At 41.1% G+C, this 23504-nt stretch overlaps 1 protein-coding gene across 3 annotated transcripts in view; it reads right to left on the bottom strand.

Moving 5' to 3' along the window:
- Positions 1-8813: 8813 nt before the first annotated feature.
- CACHD1 (cache domain containing 1) overlaps positions 8814-23504 on the bottom strand; it is a 194484-nt gene continuing 179793 nt past the window's right edge. Inside the window, exons 22-27 of one of the 3 annotated variants that reach the window (XM_016159137.2) lie at positions 22935-23051; positions 21560-21711; positions 20112-20273; positions 18763-18840; positions 18022-18123; positions 8814-10850 (exon numbers count right to left, since the gene is read on the bottom strand). In XM_016159137.2, coding sequence (XP_016014623.2) covers positions 10612-10850; positions 18022-18123; positions 18763-18840; positions 20112-20273; positions 21560-21711; positions 22935-23051 — 850 coding nt within the window. In that variant the 3' untranslated portion in view covers positions 8814-10611. Of the gene's footprint in view, positions 10851-10946; positions 18124-18762; positions 18841-20111; positions 20274-21559; positions 21712-22934; positions 23052-23504 lie in introns of those variants that run through there. The other 2 variants (XR_001598688.2, XM_036234798.1) reach the window with 2 other exon arrangements.

Here is a 23504-nt window from a genome sequence, read left to right as displayed (position 1 = left end):
TACTCAGAATGCATTCTTGTGTCAGGCTTATTTTGCTTAGCTTACCATCTGTGAAATCCAGCCATGATGTTGTGTGTATCATAGTTTAGTGCTGAGTACTGTCTTACTGTTGTGCATCTAATTTTGAATTATTTTAATAATTCGAACAGTAGATGATTACATTTTGTCTTACAAAAATTTGAAACTTCACAGATAAGAAGCCTAATACCCTTTGGCCATGGCTGTCTGTCCTTTCTACCCGGAGATAATTACTGGGATCTGTTGGTGCAGGTCCTTTTAGCCTTTTGCCCCTATACATCCACATACACGTATATTGCAGGCATCACATTATCTGTTTCTCTCTGCGACTTGCTTTTTTTACTCAACATTATGTCTTGTAGATACAACTGTGTTTGTGCAGAGATCCACCTTATTTTTAAAGCTGCTGCATAGTATTTCATAACAGATATTCCATATCTTAGTCATTACTGAGATGGTATCCAAATTTTCCATTTCAACAAATGCTTCAGGAAACATATTTGTCATGTTTTCTTGTGCACATTGATGTTTCTGTAGGTTAGATGTGAAGTGAAATTTGAGGCAAGAGCACATTAAATCTCAATAGATTTGCCGAAGTATCTACCCCAGTTTATATGTCCCACTAATGCTTAGAGTGTTACATTTTTTTTTTTTTTAAATTTTGCTAGTCTACAGGGGGAAAAAATCGTACCTCATTTTAATCAATACTTCATTAGATCTAGAAAGGTTGAACATTTTTTTCATATGATTACTGGCTATTTGTTGTTTCCACTGAAGAGGAACTCCTGTCCTGATTTGTCTATTGGGTAATTTTTCTTTTGCTTAATAGTTTTATTAGGTTATTATTATTAGTAGATTACTTTTAATATATATTATTGTTGTCAGTGCCAAGCCTTTGTCTGTTGTATTTTTGCAATTAAATTTTTGTTGGTTAATTTTGTAATACATACATTTTAAATTACATCGATCTTTGAGTTATGACTTTTGCTTTTTCAGACCCTGCTGAAGAAAGTCTTCCTTACTACAAGGTCATAAGCACAGGGTTTTATTTCCTTTTTCTTTAAAAAATAGTTGATAGCTTGATTATGATGTGTTTATGGACCATTCTGATAAGGCAATGCCAATCTCTTCGAATTTTTTAGCAAGTAAACTCATTCCTGTCACTTAAGGCATCTTGAATTTTCAACTGTGTTTTTCTATTTCCAGTTTGGAGTGGGGTGGGGAGCGAAATAAAAAAATATAAAACTATCTCATTTTAGTATCTCATTTCTAAATCCACCTTAAATTCTGATGAGAAAAACAAGTTTATTCACTCAGCAAATATCTTCACGTGCCTGCTTGAGAGAGGCACCAGGATATAGTATGAAGTAAGACAGAAGCCCCTGACTTGCGGGCTTGGTCTCGTACGGAAGGCAGACATAAAACAAATAACTGTAAGTGTGATTGCAGTGAAAGGAGATGGCTCATACAGGGTGCTACGATGTATTCAGATGTCAGCTGAGTTCACACTTTCCTTGGAGATTTCAATAAAATTGGCTTAGAGCTTTTATCCCATGTCCTATAGGAAATCCAATGACTTTCCCAAGCTTTCTGTGAATTCCTCAGGGCTTTTCCCACCTCCGGTTCTGAGTTTTTGCTTCATTCAGCTGTTTCATTTCTTTCTTACCCCTGTGACTATCTATCCTCTGCTCTCTGCTCTGTCCTGTCAGAGCTTGCTTCATCCTCCTTGTTTTACCCTGAAGTCACTCATTCAAGGCTTGTGCTTATGAAACTCGATTGAAGCTGTAGGCAGAAGGGGGTGTACATGCAACAGCCAGACAAACTGAAATCTAACACGCCTTTAGGCTCCTTCACCACCTGGCGCCCAGCACGACTTTCTCTGGTCGCCGTTGTCTGTGGGTCCCAGAGCCTTCACACTTGGTGTCTTCTTTCTACGTCAGCACTCCCCCACATATCTCCCAGCTTCTTGCTTTCCAAGTCCCTTCAGAAGCTCCATTTACTCTAGTTTATTATGCAGATTAATTTCACACAATAAAGAGTCTCATCCTTTCTCAGCACAGAAAAACTGGCAGAGGATTCAGAGTTTCAGTCCTTTGTTCCTCTCTGTAAATGGAAGGGGCCAGTATAAAGATAGATTTTCCCATTAAGGATTATACTACTCTCTCTGTTAGCAGGCAGGAGCAATTTGGGTTTAAAGAACTTTTTTTCTCCCCAGCAGAGGAATGTTACAGTGGGGGCTAACGCTAGGTGGGTAGTCGCTGAGGAAGTGGCATTGAAGCTGTGACCTAAGGAGGAATAGTAGTTATCTATGTGAAAGATGAGGCTGGAAAGGGTGAGTTTGGAGATGAAGTATTCCAGGTAGAGTAAGCAGTACATGCAAAGGCCCTGAGGTGGGCTAGAACAAGGCTTACTCAAGAAATTTAGAGAAGAGAGCAGGAATGAAAAGATGACATGAAATGGTGTTAGGGTGACTTTCTCCTAAGGGCAGAATGATGCTGGGGACAATGGCAAAACATTAAAGCATGGTAAGCAAGTAACAAGTTCAACTTTACATTTTAAAAATGACTGCTCAATGAGATATTATATGAAACCCACTAGGATGACTACAGTTTTTTTTTTTTTTAAAGGAAAATAACAACTGGTGGCAAGGAAGTCATAGGGGAGCCAATGGCACTTTTATACATCGCTGGTGGGAATGTAAAATGGTGCAGCCACTCGAGAAAACAGTCTGGAAGTTCTTCAAAATATTAAACATAGGATTAGCATACAACTAAGCAATTCAACTAGCAACATACCCAAAGAAATTAAAAACTGGTATTCGAATACTTGTACACAAATGCTCAAAGCAACACTATACACAATTGTCAAAAGATGGAAACAACCCAAATGCCCATCACATGATGAATGGATAAACACGCGCGGTATATCTGTACCAATAGATTATTCAGCCACGAAAAGGAATCAAGTACTGATATGTGCTATACTATGATTGAATCTCAAACATTAAGTGAAAGAAGCCAAACATAAAAGGTCATATATTGCATTTATAAAAAATGTTCAGATTAGGTAAATCCACAGAGAAGGTATATTGATTTTCAGAGGAAAGGGAAAAGGGAAAATGGAAAGTGACTGCTTCATGGGTAAAGTTTGCCTCTGGGGTAGCAAAAACCTTTTGGAAATAGAAGGAAATGATAGCTGTATAACATTTTGAATATACTAAATGCCACTGAATTGTATATTTTTAAATGGTTCATTTTATGGTACCTGTGGTCAATAAAAACAAGATTCCTGGAACCTCCATGTGGAGAATGAATTGGAGGGGGCAAGAATAGAAATGGGGGAACAATGAGGGGCACTGCCGTACCTAGGTGAGAAACGGTAGCGACTCAGAGCAGGGTAGGGACGACAGGACCTCTGACACTGGTTTGCCTGGGACATACCCGTGTGGAGAATCACAAGCAACTGGACAGATGATCGGGGTTTCATATTTTGGGAAAAAGAGAGGGAGCCTTGGGAGAAGTTCTAGCTGAACTCACAACAACAGATGAGTTCATCAGGGGGGTGTGTGTGAAGCAAGGAGACAGCATGGGAGAGTTCTAGACCTCTAAAATTAGAGGTCTAATTGTAGATTAAAAATCTAAAAAAATTTTATAATTTTAAAATGTTGATTGAGAAAGGCAGAGGAGCATTAACAATCACCTGAGGGGAAAAGCAAAGTTAAGGAAGGTTTGTATTTATTTGTAGGCTAGGGGATAACTGAGCTTTCTTTTGGCTCAAAGAAGAGTCACTGAGTGGGGAGGAGTAACTAAGGAAATGCATATTTGATGCAGGTAGATCAAGAATATATGGGTTGGCTCAGAGAAGGAGTAGGGCCATGCCTTCCAGGATGATGTCTGAGAGCGATTCTGACATGAAAAATACAGACGTTGTGGGACTTCTGCCCAAATGCAGAAGGGTAGAATGCATGGCAGCTGCAGAGCGGCTGTCACAAGACAGAGTACAGGATGTGTACTCTGGAGGATGTGGAAACGTCTGGGAACAGATTTTGTGGAGAATGTAATGGAGTGAACTGGGTCTGGATAAAGGACTGCCAAAGAGCCCTGAAAGTCAAAAACATACTTTCCTAGGGGAGCCAAGCTTCTTGTTATGTAATTTCCCCCCACAAAAGCACTAGTCCAAAGATTTAAGGCAGTAATCCTGGTGGGTATATTGTTACATAAAGCACTCTAATCAAGCAGTACAGAGAAACTGAATGGGAATAGTAAGAAAGAAATACAAGAAGTCTTATGAGAAGTAGGATTTGAAACCTTTCATATGTAAGCGTCTTCAAAAGAACTGCTATTTAAAATTCTGTAGGAAAAGTAATTACACATTTAAATTAGCCAATAGGAATTATTTGTGCACTTAGATATGGGTAGATGTCACATAAATTATTATAATAAAATATAGGTAGCATTTTAAAGCCCTATATACTGAAATTATATTTTCAGAAGTTAAGAGTTTTTATATCAGCAATAACATTAAAAAACTCCCAAACATGTAACATTGTATCAATTGTTAGTACAATATGCTAAAAATTGTTGCACTCAAAAAAAAAACACTAAAAAAACCTGAGCTCATGGATATATAGAGAACAAATTGGTTGGCTGCCTGAGGTGGGGAGTGAAAGGGGTCAAATGCTACAAATTTCTGGTTATAAAATGAGTAAGTCCTGGGGATGTGATGTACAGCATGGTGACTGTAATTAAAATACTGTGTTGTATATTTGAAAGTGGTTAAGAGAGTGGATCTTGAAATTTCTCAGCATGAGAAAAAAAATGTATGGTGATAGATGTTAACTGGACTTATTGATAATTTTGCAATATATACAAACATTGAATCATTACATTGTATATTTGAAATTAATGTTATATCGATTATACCTCATTTAAAAAGAATTGTACTAATGGATTAAGCAAATATTTTGGAAAAATCGATTTGCTTCATCTACTTTAAATAGTGTATTATTATATGTTGTAACTAATCCATTATGGCGACAGTATAGGGTATGGTCCACAAGCATTATAAAGAGCAATGAGAAATAGTCCTTGACCTTAGAAAACTCAAGTCCAGTTGAGGCTATACGAGTTCACAGCATGAAAATGCAGTAAACATCTAAGTGAAGATGAACTAGCTCATGACTGGTGGTGTAAAAGAGCGAGCTTTAGAGATTTGGGGCCCGAACTTACTTTTTATTAGGCATAGAAGAGGGTAAGTGGGGTTAAGGAACCTGATCATGGAGGAAGTTGTATTTTAATTGAGGCTTGCTAAGGTAAGAGGAGCAGTCATCTCTCTTAAGAGTAGAAGAGAAGATAGAAGTAAATAAAAAAGCACGAACATTCAGCCATGAGAAAGAAGGAAATCTTGCCATTTGCAATGACATGGCTGGAGCTGGAGGAAATTACACACACACATAAAAAGCATGAATAAAAACATGTATCACATCAAGAAAGTCAGAAGGCGTTTGCTCAGACCAGTCGGCTGGAACACAAAAGTATACAAAGCACAGCAGGATGAGGTTCTGAATTTAAGCAGACTACGAACTAAGGAGAATGCCACTAAGAGGATTAGGTAGGTAAAGATGTAAGACTGAAAAGCTCTTATATCTCACTGATCAAAGCTAAAGCACATTATATGAATTAGCACATGAAAAGACCTTACCACAATGCCTGTCCCTGTGCAAATGCACAATGTGAGTCAAAGTCATCAGTAGTCACTGGGCTGAGGTGTGCAGGATGAACTTGACATCTCTAGACGCCTCACATCAAACACCTCACACTGACTCTTCATTCTTTACTCTTCTCCCCAAACTGTTCCTGCTCCAGAATCGCCATCACATAAAGCAATATGGCCACCAATCTGTCAAGTCAGGAATCTCTCTCCCCCAACTTTCCACAACCAAGCTCTGCTGTTCCCACTTCCAAAATGCACTTTCCGTTATTCTGATTTCCTTCGTCTTGACTGCCATCACCTTGCACTTACCCAGACTTTTGTGATTGTTTCCTACCATATCTCCATTTTTGCTACACACAATCCATTTTCAACTCATAATCATCTTGTAAAAGTAGTTTCTCCCTCTCCTTTCTTACAAGATCTTATTGGCTTCCCACTTACATCCCCCACTCCCTTCCTTCCATGGCCTACAGGACTCCATCTTCCCGCCTCTTCATTCTCATTAAATTCTACCTTTGCTGGCCAGTGCTCTAGACATATTTTCTATCCCAAACTCAATGCATATCCTATTCTCTGCCTGAAATGTTGGCCCATCCACTGTACCCCTGACATGCTGCCTGGCTTTCTCATTCTTCAGCAGCTGCTTTAACATCAGCTTCTCAAATGCTTTCCATGAGCATCTGAAGCAGGTTCCTTCTTGGCCCACACTCCCCCTTTATGGGCTGTTCTGTCCATCATACTTCCTTTGCTTTCGCAGCAAATAGCTGTATTTGAAACTGTACTTATAATTTTATATTTGTTTGCTTAATGCCTATATTGGAAGCTTTCAGGTAGGTGCAGATATTAAAATGCCAACTCAAATGGTCTTACACAATAAAGGACCTTTAATAAAAGGTCTTACTAACTCCCTAGTGGAAATTCAGAGGTAGGGTGGTTCAGATTAGGTCACGTGCTCTCCCTGTCATTAAAAGAAATGCCTTATGGTGGTTGCCTTGAGTCTCAGCTTATGATTAAATAAGTAGAATGAGTTTATGGTGATTGTTGCAGAATTAATGAGAAATACAACTCTAGGATTGAAGTGAACTCCTGGAATCATATTCACTGATACACAATGGAGGAAGGGTGGGATAAACCCTGGTGAGTCAACCCTGTTATCCAGTTACATCTCTATTATTCAGTTAGAGAGGGATCATTCTGCTTACTTTGCTCCTGTGTACTCAGCTCCTAGCACAATACTTAACTTGTAGTAGGAGCTCAACGAATATTTGTGGAATAAATGAAGATTGGAGAAAAGATTCTAGGAAACCGTTTAGAAGTCGCTGATTCGGTGGAGGAGATAGATAGATGGCTTACAAAACAGTCCCTGAAAAGGGAAGGGATAGACGAACACCAGTGATGTTGTTTACTCAGCGACTCTGAACTTGTTGACCAGATGTGAAATGAGAAAGAGATGAAGTCCAAGGCAGTTCTGAGCCTGGGATCAGACTTTGGTTTTAGCGCTTGGCCCCCTTGTTTTCAACTCAGTGCTCTATCATTCCAAGCACGTACTGAAAAAGGGGCTAAGGACAGAACTTTAAGGCACACATTCTCAAATGGGGGAAATATTGCCCACAGGAGGTGAAAACTGATTCTAGGGGGAGAGAAAGAAATCAGATATTGACAGTGGTTTGTAGCCCTCTAAAGCTCCATCCTATCCAACAAAATTTTATTCCCTAGTATTATATTTAATTTCCCTGTTAGGGTGAATTTAAATTAAATAAAATTTTCTCCTTAGGAGGGGGGTAATATTAAATTTAAAAAATACATTGAGACAATTACGGGATGAAGGAAACACCCTACGAGCAGTTTAGGACTGAGGGAAGATGGATGAAAAAACAGAAAAATCTCAAACACAGAAACGTCTCTACATATTGACACACGCCTTAGCCATTAAACGAACCATCTCATGCAGTTGTAAATAATAGCCATAAAAATGTATCTTTCAACTATTTGTACTGAAAAATTAGAAGAAATTCTGAATATGGCATTGTATTTCAGTCAGGAAAATCACCACTCCTCTGTTCAGAAACGGACGACAAAGGACAGATGAGACTGGGCTCGTCCATTTTGATTTGCGTATTCTACCAGATATACATTTAACAATGATTAGAGCTGTCCATTGCCACAGGGAAACAAACTTAAGCAATCTTCTGGGATTTCTTCCCATATACCAGTCACTCTGACATGCAAAATAAACTTGTCTAAGTAAATTTGACAAAGTTTTTCAAATAAAAAATATTAATGAGGTTTAGTTGAGCCTTCATAGCAAGAAGTAGAAGAAAAATTGGATTTTCCAAAATTTCTAGAATAAATGTATCTGAAAAGCAGATTAATAAATACCACGAGGACTAGTATGGGTCTGAGCCATGTTTTACTTGGGCTGCAAACAGCACATTTCCCTTTCTAGCTATACAAAATGACCTGGAACACTCTCAGCTCTTGGTGGTTGACACTGGTAAGTGATGTTGGTCATCGGCACTGAGATGGCACCTACGGGACTTCCCTCCAGCAGTTCAGGAAAGACTCAATGTCTAACGAAGCCAAAGAATCGCAGAAGAAAAGGCAACAATACCAGTCACACCATGTGAAGAGTTTCCAAAAACATATTTTTCCTTTTAAATAACAATGACAACAAATATTTACACAACATTATATGCAGTGCTTAGGAAAAAAGGCAAATGGTAAGCTTGATCAAAACTTCCACCCAAACTTCACAAACCTCTACAGGAACTGAAAACACAGCTATGTTCTTATTCAGGTACAAGCATTCGTTTGCTTTCCCCCAAAGTTCAGGATATGGGAGATACTTATCACAAAAGACACAAAACGAATTTCTGTTGTATACGTGAATAGGCTGTAACGTCGTTTTATTTTTAAGCTCTTAAGTTTTGTGATTCTTTTCTTAAAGACACCATGTCCCACCCCGATGCCCCCCAAGAAGCTAGCGTCTTAACACAGTTTCTCAACTTAGGAAAACAATCCAGTATCCCATGGAGAAGTTTAATTTCTGGGAAGACAGAAAAGTCATCCATTTCTTCCAGTAGTTAGAGAATAACCATTTATTCATTATTAAGTACACAAATTTAGATGTTCAGGAAGGGGAGCTACATTCCACACATTTTGAAATAGTTGCTTTTATTTTTATCCCATTACATTCTTAAATTTCTTTGCATATTTAGATGGTCAAGAAGCCCTGAACTTGACTGCAGCTCTGAAAGAAGGCCGACTTTCAGTCTGGCAGCTGATCTCTAGGTTACAAAGTGAATGTAATTTGCGTTGAGGCACAAGAAACGGTACATTAACAAATCACTATAACCACTACAACTGTCCGTTCATACAGTTTATTTCACTAGACTGCAATTTTATATATAGTACAAAGGGGATTCCTGATAGCACACATAGTTTACTTCTTGTACTGCTGAAGAACCAATTTTTTTCTTTTTACATTATATCATAATACCCTATCATTAAAACATTATTCAGTGAATTTTTTTCAACTACATATAAATGGAGATTTACCACACAGTGTAAGAATGTCTTTATAACATATTGGAATCACAATGTGAATCTAAAATACTTCACTGTAATTAGAACACTACTTTAAAATTACAATGCCCCATGTTTTATTAGCCAGATCTGATTAATCTCTGTACACATCACAAAGCAGTTTGGTGGATAACTTCTTGGATAACTGGCAGCAGCTCTGAGCTATACTTTCAAAAGAAATCTTTAACATACAATCAAAATTCCAAATTTTAAAAATTTCTTCCTTTATTCAATATGCTCAGAATCAAAATGGGACATTTAAAAATTTATAGTCTCTGAAACAAGGAGAATAAATACAACCCTCCTTTAGCTGAAAGGCTGGGGTTGTAATATTAGGTTTCGTAGAAACCTAAGAAAAGCATTGTATGGGGAGTGGAGATGCGTTAAAAAGAAACATGTTTTTAAAAGCCTCTTGGATTTCTCCGCCCCTCCCACCTCTGTCAAACACAGAGAAAGAATACTGTATTACAAATGTGTTTCCATGAAATGATGTTCTAAAGAAAATGTACGTAAACAAGTCAGAGAGAAAGATTTCTTCATTTTCCCATTTTGTGGAGCGGGGCAGTGGGATGATATCAGTTAAATAAGAAATATAGCTCCTTAGTCAAAGAACCACTTCATTACACACAAAACAGCTAGGGATAATTGCTGAAAATTTCTCATGTGTCTCCTTTTCTTTCCCCCGAAGTTTGAGAATATTTGAAAGTTCAATAAATAGTAGAAAAATAATCCTTTACTTAGAAATTTTGAGATGCATCATTTAGAGCTTAATATGAGTTCCATACAGCAATGGTGGTGTCTAGGTACCGCTAAGAAACAAAGTGAAATCTCCAAAGCACATGTTTCTGTTGGGATGTGCCACATTCCCAGTTTCGGGTTGAGCGCATTTTTCTCTCTTGCAGTTAAGGAGAGCCGAATGCTCCTGGCTCCCGGCGACATTCCTCTGGCTCAGCTTAACGAAGGTTCCCAATGTTTCATTTATAGGTTTCGTCTCTATGGTAGGAGGTTTGCCTTCTGTTCCATTCCGTGAGGGTTATGGCAGGTTCATTAATCAGGCTAATTTCCCCTCCATTCCAGAACCAGCCTCACACCTGCACTAGCGGGATGTTGCTTTTTTTTTTTTTTCCTTCTTCTTCTTGTTTTGAAACATGTTAACAGGCAGGAAACGAGTTAAATCACTCCAGTCAGAGCCCTGACACAAGGGGTTTCTTGCTGTGGATTTTATACTGGCTCTTTTCCCCTCCAGAATGTTCTGTATCTCCCAGATGGCCTCTTCTCACAGAGGTGAGGGGGCTGTTAGCATTCCGCATCCACGGTGTGGACTGTCACCGCCGCCTGTAAGTGGTGGCTGTGATGGAGCGTGGGGTGGTGTAAGCGGTAGTGGTGGAACTTGTTGCTTAGCAGGGCTGCGGTCTGAGGTGGGGTGTCCAGGTCCAAGTCCTCATCGTGGTTCCCCACATCGACCCCTGCCGACAATGGGTCATTGTTGCACGGAGGGTTTTCACTGTCTTCCTGTGGGCTCATGGTACTGTAGCCTAGAAAATGAACAAAACACACAAGCAGCTGAGAGCTTCCAGATGTGGGGAGGAGATGTCACTTAAGATTTCTAGGCACCAGGGGGGCGTTCCTACCTTTGTGCTACATAGGTGCAAACGCTTGCAGGCTGTCAGCAGACGGTGAAGTGACTTATTTTTAAAGAGATCTTTTGTTGACCGTTTCTTTCTTAAAACAATTACATGAGAAATACCTAAGCATTTTAGACAACTGAGAAAGTAGGATAAATAAAATATAGACAATAACCCTTTTCCCAAACCAACAAAACAAAAACTAAGATTAAGACTATTTTTTAAGAGAGAGAGAAAAAAAATTAAAAAACAACAACAACAAAGAGAGGGAAAAAAGGCAGCTTTGAGAAAAAGGTTCTAACAGGACTCAGATCAGTGGGGAAAACTGGACTTTAAAATGCTTGAATGTGACGCCAAAGAAGAAAATAACTGCCACCATTATCTGTAAACATACTCCATGGCAGGCGCTAATGTCATGTAATTCCTGCATGCTAATGAGGCATATATTTAATATCCATTTATAGGTGAGGGAAGTGATGATCAGAGGTTAACGAACTTGCCCAAAGTTCTAGTAATGAAACAGTAACTCCACATACACCCACAGCAACTAGCGAAGGAATCAACTATTCTCTGTGTAAGCTAGTTCACTGTATTTAAAGATTAATTTCTTTTGGTATTCTAAGTAATACATGTTTCAAAAGAAAATGCCCTTGCTGATCAAAGGATTCCATTCCAAGAACCCTGGCATGTTTTTAAATATTGCAAAAATCCCCTTTAAATTTTTTGCGAAGTGACAGTTCATTAATATTTCCGCTGCATCTACAGTTAGCATCAATCAGCACTCACCCGTGGGTAGTGCTAGTCACATTTGTGACTGCAAAATTGATGTGCTTGCATATGGCCAAGCAGGAGTAGTTGGGGGTTGAAAATGTACGCTCCGTGCAAAAATGAAAAAGGCAAGTCTCTCTCCTCAATGAAACACTACTCGAATGACCATTATTTAAGTCAGCCGACTCAACAAACACTCATTGGGCACCTACTGTGTACAAGACACCACGCAGGACACCACAGGAGACAGCAAGAGGAAAACAGGGTCCCTGCACAAAGAGCTCAAAAGCTAGTGCTTGAGAAATAAAACGAGTATAAACATAGCCCAAGTCAATTATTCATTTATTGAAGACCATTATGGGGCTACAGGGGGAGACTATGAAATATGAATAAGAGATGTGTCTTTTCCTTGAGGACTTCATAAACAATATGAGACAGATATTCATGAAGCTAGGCTTACTCTAATGCAGACGATGGAAAGTGCTTTGGTTGAGGTATAACTGAAATCCAGAACGGGGAGTAACTACTTCAGGCTAAGGAATGAGAAAGTCGCATAGAACTTAGATTTTAGTTGGACTTACATGGGTGAGTAGGAGTTTGGGAAGTGGATATGTGTGGAAGAACAGATCAGCACAAGCCATTCCTGGGGCCATTCCTATTCCATGTGCCTAGGATGAGTGCTAGCAACTAGCTGGAGAATAAGGCAGATGGAAGGTGGAAGGGTGGGTTAAAGCCAAAACACAGAAAATGAAGAGAAAATAGACTTTGAATACCACCCCCTATCCCCCAGTGACATGATCATTTCTGTGTTTTAAAAAGAGTTCTGGTGGCAGCTTGCAAGAAGAATAAGAAAGAGATAGGGGGCAGTTAGAAGGTTATTGCAACAGCCCAGATGCGAGATGAATTAAATCTAGGGGTACGGGATCGGACAGATTACAAAACGCTATCTCACGGGTGGAAATAATAGAAGTTGGTAAGCAATTACATGTGGGGGCTGTAGGGGTGAGGGGTGGTTAAAGGCAATTGTGACTTCGAGTCCCATCTCAGAGAAGGAAATGCATTCTTTTTGTACACCTTGATTTTGAGAGTCTGTGAGTCACAAATATGGAGATGTCATGAGAAGTTGGGGCAAAAGTGGGAGAGTTCACTGATGCATGTGTCTGTCATTAGTGAGTGGTGCCAAGTGCCAGGCTAGGGGTTCGACAGAAAAAGGGGTGAGGTGAGGCCCCAGCTCCTGAGAAGCCCAGTCGAGAAGGGAAAACGTGGGTGCTAAAACAGAGACCTTTCAGAAAGAATACCAAAGCTGACTAACTTGGCTTAGGATACTTGAGGAGGTGACACTCAGGGTGGACCTCATGCGAGAGGGGTAGTTCATCAGGAAAAGAAAAAGGTGGAGAAAAGTGTCACAGGCAGGGAGATGAGCACATGCAAAGACACAGCAACCCGAAAGGCTCTAGTAGCTTTGGGGAATAGTGAAAAGCTTGGTGTGAGGGAGGAAGACATGGGAAATGTGCTAGACAGGCAGGCAGACCAGGTCAGCAGGGCTGGTTGAAGCTATGGGTTAGGATGTAGTAATGGGACAGGGGGTGGGGAAATGGCGACGAGGAGGCTGGACAGAAGGAAAGAGGGATGAGAGGCTCAGAGGACAGGGGTCTGGAGCATTAGCTACAGGAGACGGTGTGGGACAGAGGATCTGAAGTGGGACAGTTGCAGCGTTTAAGTGGAGCAGCCACTGGGTTCAAGAGACTGTTCGAGTGCAGAGGAGGCTGGATTTGGTGACTAAATGGACTCGTCTGATGCAGATGCCAGGGAAGGTGACATTCTCGAATGTCAAGATTTCTAGGTTAGAGGCTGGGGAAATTGTGATGCCTTCACCCAAGATTAAGAGATCAGGAGCCTGAGTGAGTTTAGCTCTTTGGCTTTGGCGGTGCTAAGTCCAGAATGCAGGACTGGATGGTAGGCTCTGAAGCCTCAGGGACAAAGAGCTACGTAGGCATAAACAACCTTATGCGCGGCACACGAGACCGAAGAGGAAAACACGGTTTTAGCAAAACTTCAGTGTCTGTGTTGATTATTTCTGGCCAAGCCTTACTGCTACGTTGTCTTCATCTCGCCTCCAGATACTCCTGGATCGCCTCCTGTCTCTGCTCATTTGTATGTACCCACAGAAACTGATAATTCATTTTCATATTCATAATGGTCCTTCTGCCTGGCTCACCTTCCTGCCTTCCCTCATCTTGCTACTGTGCTTCATGCTTCAGTCTGAAGGTCTTCTCTGGGAAGAACTGCCAACCAACCGCCACAGTCCCCAGTCGTGCCAATCCACGTGGGGTCTGGTGTCCCTTCTGTGTGTTTAAACGGCATGCTGTATACATCTCTACCTTAGATTTTACCATAGTATATATAATAAAATATAGGGCTGTCTTGTCCATTAGCAAATTCTCCCTTGAAGCACAAGGATTTACTTATCTTTGTACTAATATTCAACATGATGCATTACACAAAGGCACTTAATTAAAAAAAAAAGTCACATACTATATTCCCAAAGCAAAGGCATCAAATATTTTTTTAGTTATCTGTGGTGGCATTCCTCAGTCTCATCTAATAATGAAGACATTCTAGGATTCACTGGATATGAACTCCAGCAGAAGCCCTTCCAAAGTAAAACCCCTTACTCTGGGGCCATTCTGTTTAATTTGCTCAACCCCTCTGTAACTTATTTAGGCTTCCCCTTATCTCAGAAATTAGTGAATAACAAGGGAGGGAATAACAAGTTGTGGAGAAGTAGGAAAATGCCAAACATATACCCTCACTTAACAAATTAATTGAGTGTTTACTCAGTGCCAGGCAATTATGTTGAGCACTGGCAACAGTGATGAATAAGAGACTCAGTCTCTGACTCATGGAGCAGGAAGCACTATTTAAAACACAAAGGATATTTACAAACACTTTCAAAGAAAAAATTTTACCATCCAAAGGTGTATGAGAAAAAAATCTCTGCAAAGACAATCTTAGGCAAGAAACGGTCTCAGGAAAAAGGTCAGGCATCCATTATAAATAGAAGAGTCAAGATTAGGTTTTGGTTCTTTGGTATTCTGCTTATATATTTAGCTGCTGGTTCCTAAGAAACCTCTCCTGTTGGTTAGAGATGTTAGATCCCTCTGGGAACTCACTCACCACCTTGTGGTCACAGAGAGTAACTGCAGGACAACATCTGTACCTCTAGAAAATAGTCTCACGCTGCACTATGCAGTTCTTGACCAGGTTTTCAAGGTTCAGCATTTGCCTTTTGAGTCTTGGAATTTGCTTCGCTAGGGGGAAATATCCCTTTTATAAAGAAAAAATATTGTTCAATATACATACGCATAAAGTTTCTAATGAGATGGCAAGCAAAACATAGATTCACAAGGAACAAGTATGTATTGGCGGTTTTTAACTTAAAAATAAGCCAGTAGATGATTAGACAGAACATTGTATTTTCAAGAGACATAATAGGCAGAGCAGATATAATTAAAAGCATAGACAGGTAGTAACTGTTTTCAACCCCCATGTGTGACAGTAACAGTTAACAGCTGAGCGCTGAAAACAATCATACTAAGTGGTCTCAGAATACTGACTTTTCCAAAACGACTCTTATTTTCAATAGTTTTTTTAAGATACAAAAATTAAAATTAGATTCTTCTGAAATATGAAACTCCATTGGCCACACAAAATATTTCTAAATAAAAAAATGCAGCCTGAAAGCTTCCAAGATTAGCCTGGTAACAGTTTTAATTCTGGGAACATCACACACCTGAATCACGCCACAAAAGTCTAGTCTGTTCAGTACTTATGTATTATCTATTTTATTCTTCTGAGTGCCCTTTTGTGTATCAGACCGAAGGACTCTCATGAAAATACACTCACTGGCTGCACACCATGGGTTACAATCCCAGAAGTCCAAAGCCAGCACCGACGCCACTTTCCCCTTGGGATCTTTCAGGATTTACCTGCAGATAAAAGGGGACTATTTCTCCATCTTCTTCGTTGCTCCACTCCTTTAAAGAAGCTGGCATACTCAGCCTTTTCTCAGTCTTATGAATATGTGCATTCATTTAGGGTGTCCTCCTAGATTGTCCATTCCTTGAGGGCAGAGTGTGTATGGAGGTAGTGAGAGCAGCCAGCCCTGAGCTTGTGCCTGCCATACCTTATTCCATTTCATCCTCACAACAACTTTACTGGGGAGGAATTTCTAATCCTGCTTTAAGAATTAGGAAACCGAGCTCCAAAGTGACTTTGCTAAGGTCTTACAAGTTGTACGGAGGCGGGGGGCGGGGGGGGGAGGCAGGATTCCAGATGAACTCTGCTAGACCAAATCTTATAAGCTCTTCTAGACCACGCTGCCTCACAGGAATGACACCTCTCCTTCTGTAACTCCCTCCTCTGTTTCTAGCCAACAGCAGACACCCAGTGCAATAACCAAATAGGAGAACACGCAGACGAGCAAGAGGCGTGCTGACAGAACAGTTAGATTAGATCCTTGTTTTAATGTGTACACATGGCTTATCCTCTACGCATCACAAGGACATGAACTTGATGCCGCCAATTTTAGTGACCCACTGTATAGGTCAGGGATGTGACAACATGCAGCTAAATGCTACTGATTTTGGGGTGCCTCTGGAATTATGTGGCATGCCAATGTCTTCCACTTCTTTTGGTGTTGCTTTCTGTCTGCATGACAAACTATTTTTCAACAGGAATCCAATTATTGTGAAAAATGAAAAGCAAGCAAGCCCTTAGCTAGATTCTTTGGCTTTCAGATACTGACATTGCATTATTCCTTTTGTCTAAGCTGTTGCTTCATGTGCCATTTTCCTAAGACAATGGGAGAGCTAATGGATCATCAATGTCACTCAGAATTCCAATTTTGCATTGAAGCAATTTCTATGGGGGGAAGAGAGGGAGAGAGGGCAGAACGGAAGGAGGGAGGGAGGGAAGGGAGGGAGGGGAGGGGAAGGGAGGGGAAAGGAGAGGAGAGGAGAGAAGACTTAGTATTTCTGCTGAATAAGAAATTATTTCTGTTGAACTTTAGTAGCCTCAAACCTGTTTTATTATTCAAAGGAGAAGAGGCACAGAACTGCCTGGCAGAATGCATTTATGAATGTTCAAAGGTTTTTAGGGAAAAAAGGCAGAAAGTCAAAGAAACTGAAAAATTTAAGTTGTGCTTGGACTCTCCATAGAAACCTGAAGTTTCTATTTAGTTGGTGAAAACAATGTTATTCAAAGCCCAAATTAAGTCTCCACTCTACGAATCAGGGCTTTCCTTCTCCGGTTTTCCAGAGGGAGTCTGAATACCCACCCGGCTGTGATGTGAAAGGCCACATCGGTTGCTCTGACGAATACCCACTCCTGCATTTTTTAGCACAGGTGTGGGAACGCCCTGTTTGAAGACATGTTTTTTTTTTTCTTTTCAGAGTAGATGTGGAGAAAGCAGAGTCTAAAGGCATACATACATTATTTATGCATTTCAAAAAATTGATTCTGGGAAGAAAATAAAGATTTCTGAGAAATTAAACAGCTATATGAAAAATAAAGATTTTACAATTATAGGAAAAATCCTACCACTTGTTACATTTTTGTGGAACTGTGGCAGTGATACTTGGAGAGAATACATCTGCTGTTCTCTGTGACAACAAGCCATATGGACACTGGAAGGTGAGAAGCTATGTGTTGGCCAAGTCTTTGGTACAGCACACAGATTTCATAATTCACAGCTCACCTGTCACTCAGCACCTCTTCACAATTCATCCTCGAACCCTCCTGAGCATCTTACAGGCACTTTACACAACTCCATGACTTTACACAAAACTCCATGACTTTTGCCCCTATCCTTTCTTTAATCATCTTTCAGGGCCTGGTGCAAATGTCTCTTTAATGAAGCTTTCCCTGAGCCTCCCAGGCAAGGATGGCTGAGAGAGCCCTTGATGACGCTGGTGTTTGCCAACCAGCAACACTGGATAGACAGTAGGACCTAAGAGGGTGCTGATTTACTGAGAGTCAAGTGGGGTGGTAAGCAAGTTCCATTTAGACGATACTCATGGAGAAAACCTAGGAGGCAGTCTGTGTGCCCAGAGGTCACTCGTTTAAGCCTGGGAGTGCTGACACATATGCAAAACTACACCCTTGGGCTCTTATAAAAGTGTCATGCTGCAAGGTGTCTTTTTGGGAAACTATGTCAAAATAATTTACTTGTGCACTGAGTAGGCTGTGAGCGCTGGCCCACGGGAGTCCACCGGGTCCCTCGGGTCCTCATGTGCAGGACGCTAGACCTTACCATGATCACTCTCTGTGCCCGATCGGCCCCAGTACCGACGCCTCCTTTCTGGACTGTGTGCGTGTCGTTCGATGACCGCGGCTATAAATCGAGTATTGCTGACTGTGGAAGGCAAAGATGGTTAGTCACTCTTATTGCCAGTACCCTTATTATATCAAGCATGTTTTCTCTGAGCGGGCTCTTTCACACACTGGGGGTTATTCTGTGGAGAGCTAGAAAAAGTAATTAAAAAAAAATTCTGAGGATTAGGGGAGTTGGTTTTAGGAATGGGGCAGGGAGAGGTCCCAAATTACATATCTCCAACATGCATCAAGAAGATATGCTCTAAGCAGTTGAAGGCCAAGGTTATCTCAACACTGATGAAGCTCTCTTTTGTTAAAGAAATACTCTTTTCCCCCCTTAGTTGTATACCTTAGTTAAGGGATTAAAAAAATGCATACCTGATGATTCCCTTTCTAAAATCCTACGCTGGACTGGACGGTAATAAGGAGGCCAGAGAAAGGGAAGGATGAGGTGTTTTAGGACAAAGCACTTAATGCGAAAAAGAACATCAGGAAACCTTTTGAGATTTTCTAAAAGCAAACAACACATGCGCTTATTTCTAATGAGAAGGCGGGGGAGAGAACCCCATGTCAAAGCTTCTTAAATTTTAATACAAGCCAAAAGGATAGAAGAAAGAATATTTGTTCTGGATTAGCCTCCTGCCGACACGTTCTATAGCGAGGCAGCTTGAATACTCACTGATGCCTCTGTCTTCATGGCTGTCGTCGTCCCTTTCATCTCTGTCATTCTCCAGGTTGGACATACGCACTGACATTTCTACCCATCATTAAAAAGAGAGAAACATGACTATTTAATCAAACAAAATCAACCCACTTTAATACCCTACAGAGTGCTCCTCTGATGGCTGGTTGACAGCATTCCATCAAGAATGAATCCTATCTTGGAAAAGAATCAACTGATGCCCCATTTTCTTTTCTTTTCTTTTCTTTTTTTAAGGAGGAGGAAGCAGGAATCAGAAGGAGATTAAGAATAATCAAGAGTCACCTGAAATTGATTTTTGAAGAGAAGAAAAGTTGATAAAGGCTAATAGATAAAAGTTGATAAAGGCTAATCCCTTACTAAAGTATCCGAAACAGAGGCAAGGGGTCTAAAACCATGGCTGTTGATAAAATAATATTATACAAACTTATAAAAGGTCAGGCTTAAGGTAACACCGAATGGCCGTCATCCTCAGTCTAAGCGAATCTTAGCAAGGGAAAACAGCTTTGTGATTAGCCCTGTTACTAAATCAGGCAGCATTACCCCACGATCCCCACACCAGGGTTGCAGCCATTATGAAATACGCCTACATCGACCTGTCTTTACTGCTACAGTGTGAGCTTAGTGGCCCCTGACCTAGTCCATGAAGAATGATGAGTTGGCCTTATCTCCGTAAAGCTCAGGTTAACACATCCCTGGGGGCTTTTAGGAAGAAAGGGGACAGTCATTAAATGTTTTTTTTTTCCCCCCCCTTGCAAAGGAACATAACTTCCACATTTAACTCTCGGTATGGAAGTCGTGTTTATGGATTAGTCATTTTGTACCTGGCTTCATTTACCTCTCCTGTTTTAAGAGATGTGACTATTCCTTGGAATGTGTGCTCATTCACAATCTGTAATAACAGCTGCAGTAGAACGATTCATGTTCTTGCCAATAGTGACCTGAGGTATTTTTGGTTTGCGAATCTTTCTGGAACAGCAAAGGCAACACATCTGAGCTGAGTGAAGAACAGAATTTCCCACTCAGCCTTCCAGCTAGCTCCCCTGGCTGGCCTAGCCCAGAGGCAGACTGCGGCAGGTTAAAGCTACGTAAGGAGACAGAGGGTCTAGGGATTTTTTTTGGGGGGGGGGAGGGGGAATGAAAAGGGACAAAAGAAGGAAAGCTGGCTTTTGGGACTTCTGAGTCTACTCCTCAGAAGCTGAAAACACAGCACTGTTCTTATAATTGTTGAGAGGCTTACACAACTGGCCACTGTCCTTCCAGCCTTGGAAGGACCTAAGGAGGGCGGCTGCCTCCTGGAGGAGCTGTGGGATCCATTTTGAGCTCACCTTGGGCAGCAAGAGGAGACATATGCTGATGACTCCGGCGATGGATCTGGTGGCGGTAGGCATACACGGCAAGGACCAGGACCATGATGCATCCCATGATGCCTCCGGCCACGGGGCCCACAGGGGCACTTTTAATCATATTCAGTGTCACCACCTCATCACCTTCATGAAAATAAACAGATACCCCTTGTAAAGATTTCCCAAGCGTGGTAGGAGGTGGGAGTGGGGGCGAGAGGGGGAGGAATAGGGTGAGAAGGGGTTTGGCGATGATAAGAGCAGCTGCTTTGAGCTCTGAATTCCTTAAAGAGGACCCGCAAGAATGTGGGAGCAGTGGCTTTGTTTAATCCTGGCTCTCCCATTAAATGCTGGTTGCTCGGCAGAGCAAGAACATGGATCAGCAAGATCTGATAAAACCAGCGAGTCGATGAGAATGACTTAAATTTGCAGTGCTGAGTGCTGAGCTCCCTTGGGTGTGAAATTCTAGGAAGAGAAGTCACTTAGTAGAGAGGTGAGGGCGACGTGGGCCTCTTTGGGGGTTATGTGACTGTTATCACTAAAATAAATGGCACCAGGTTCAATCAATATGTGCTAAAACGATCACATTCAAAGCTTATGGGTCCCCTTTAACATCATTCGGACTTTTTAGACTGAAAATGCAAGTGGGCATATAAAATGTCTTCTTAGAACAAAGTCACTTCTACTATGTCCTAACGTGGTTCAGTAGTAATATGTGAGCTCAGAACCTTTCTTCATACATGAGCTTTTTCTTCTACAGACAGGCTAATGTACGGAGATGTTAAAAAGCAAGGCATTACCTGAAGATTTAAATATTTGCTTCACCTGCCAGCTAAGCTTTAGGGGTTTGTGCTAACTCCAGAAGGACACTGAGAAAACCTCATTGAGGGATGCAGGTCTAGGGCCTGAACCCAGAGGGGTTCTTCCCTACTGTGTCCCTGTCCCCCACCCCAAGCCACTCCAGTAGCATCAGGGAGCTCTGGCTTTGGAAGACTCCGAGGTCCTAAATAATGATTTGCAGCCACAAGATTTCTGCCTTTGCAGAAGCTGTGGGGGAAGGTTTCAGCAGGAAATAGATGTGCAATGGTTACTCTGCCATCATCAGCCCTGTGCCTCTGTCAGCTGGGATTCACATTCAGACAAACTCTAGAGTTCAGACACATGGAAATGAGGCCTGATATTTCTCAGAACTAGCATTATGGGAATGAATTCCAGGCTTGCAAAATTTGGCAGGACAGATGGCTGTTCACTCAGCACAGAATATCTAGCCAGCTTTGAAGGTAATTATCTGCCTTGATTTTGTAATTAAAAACTACTGGCAAAGGAATCAGGGAAGTAGAGGATCATTTTAAGATTTCTGTTCTAGTATTTAGGCAGGAAAATGTGTATTCAAGAATCACCCAAAAATCTATATGGGTTCCCAACAAACATACCTATTGCTCCCATGTCATCAACGTAGGGACTTTTGGCTCCTACAATCCCCCCAAAGCATTCTTTCTGGGGTGCACAGTAGGATTTGTCCAGGTGAGTCTTTCCATCGCTGTCCACCATGCACCATTCACAATCCAGCACACCAAAACAGTCCCTGCCAGAAAGACAATGCTGAGTGTCCCGGGAGGCAGTGTCGGGCTGGGGAGAGCGTGTGGGCTTGCGCGTCAGGCAGCTCTCAAGTGTTCCATTCCCTCCTGGTGCTGTGTGTGTCTCCTTGCACATTAGTTCCCTTTCCTTACAAAATGAGCATAGCAATAGTCTGCCAGGGGATAGCTGCTTTATGTCCCTCAACGACTTGGAAATGAGAAAAATAAAAATGCTCTCTGTGAATCAAACCATGAAATCCGCACATCATGGATGAGTGCAGGATTATTCAAAATCATCTTAAAAGACCAAATGACTCCAAGGTTTGTTAGACTTTGGCCTAACATCCCCCAAGTGTATTGTCATTAAAAAAAAGGAAGAAAAAAAAATTGATGAAATAATTTTGGGCAATATCAGATAAGTTAGATTTTCCTCGCCGTCAATTTCTTAGAACTTTTAATATGTTAAGTGCACTATGACTCTCTAAGAGACCATCTAGAGTGTTTCTCAAATCGAATTGACTTTGGGTTCCTGTATAACATCTCAATGTATGTGATTGTGATGCCCTACCATTCCTTTACCAAAATATACACCAAAAGTAGAACTGACGGCCCCTTCTACCCACCAACTCTGTTTAAGCAAATGCCAACCTGCAGCTACAACAAATGAAGCACTCTGCTCCCACCCCTTAAGCTTTATGCTGCCACGGTCACTATTCTCATGATCTCTAGTCCCAAACACCCTAGGTAGGAGGGGGAGGGAGCAGGGGATATATAGTTTTCGGTTCTCAAAACTACCATGAAGTATATCGCGTTCTAAGAAAGAAAACATAAGTTTCAATGGATCACTCAGAGAGCCTTGGCTGCCAGGTTCTGGTTCGGGAGCCCGAGTCTCTGTCCTTTGCCCTTGCTGCTTCATGCCATGTGGCCTCACACATTTATTTTCACATTTTAATTTAAGGATAACTCTCCCATCCACAGATGAGGCTCCTAACATATGATGCAAATGCCAAGTAGCTGTAATAAGTAAAAACTGGATAACCTTCAACTTGGTGGATAAGAGGCTTATGAGATCAGTTTCGGATCTGAAAAACAGTACTTTTTAGAACATCAAGGATAGAAATAATAAGCATCAGTTGGAAAATCTCAGTGGGGCTGCTGGCCACTGTTCTTTACTAAGTGCAGCTCCCAAAGCCATCGTGTTGACACAAAGTAAACACTGGGCACGGCTTACCCACTTTCCATCCTCTGACTGCACCTGCTGTTGACACACTGGTGAAGAGCATCTTGCAGGCCGGGGTCAATAGCTGTGTATGTCACTGGCTCCTGATGGACCTCGCAGCTTGGGTTTCTATTCAGGAGCAAGTCTGGAGGTTAGGACCACGTACGTGCCGAGCTTATCATGTACTGGCCCCTACAGTGTCAGACACAACTGGATTTGAATGCTAGCTTTGCTACCTACTTATATACAACCTTGGGCCAATCACTTAACTACTCTGAGCTTCAATTTGTTCACCTTTATGTGCAATAGAAATAATATTTAAAAATTTTGGAAATCATAAATATTCAACAAAATAGGAATATATACATATAATCAAAAGTGGATGCTATCTCCTCTTACTCACCATTCTAAATCTTGCTTTTCACAGGCAACCACTGTTAACAGTTTAATGAGGGTCCTTTTAGACATTTTTTTCTATGCCTATACAAACATGCATAGTTGACCATTGAACAACATGGGTTTGAACTGCGTGGGTCCACCTACCTAAATTTTTTTTTCAATAAATACATGTACTGTTTTTAA

This window comes from Rousettus aegyptiacus, unplaced genomic scaffold (assembly GCF_014176215.1).
Source record: "Rousettus aegyptiacus isolate mRouAeg1 unplaced genomic scaffold, mRouAeg1.p scaffold_m13_p_1, whole genome shotgun sequence".
NCBI classification, from domain to species: Eukaryota; Metazoa; Chordata; class Mammalia; order Chiroptera; family Pteropodidae; genus Rousettus; species Rousettus aegyptiacus.
Note: the sequence above shows the minus strand (reverse complement) of the source record. Positions and strands in the feature narration are given on the sequence as shown.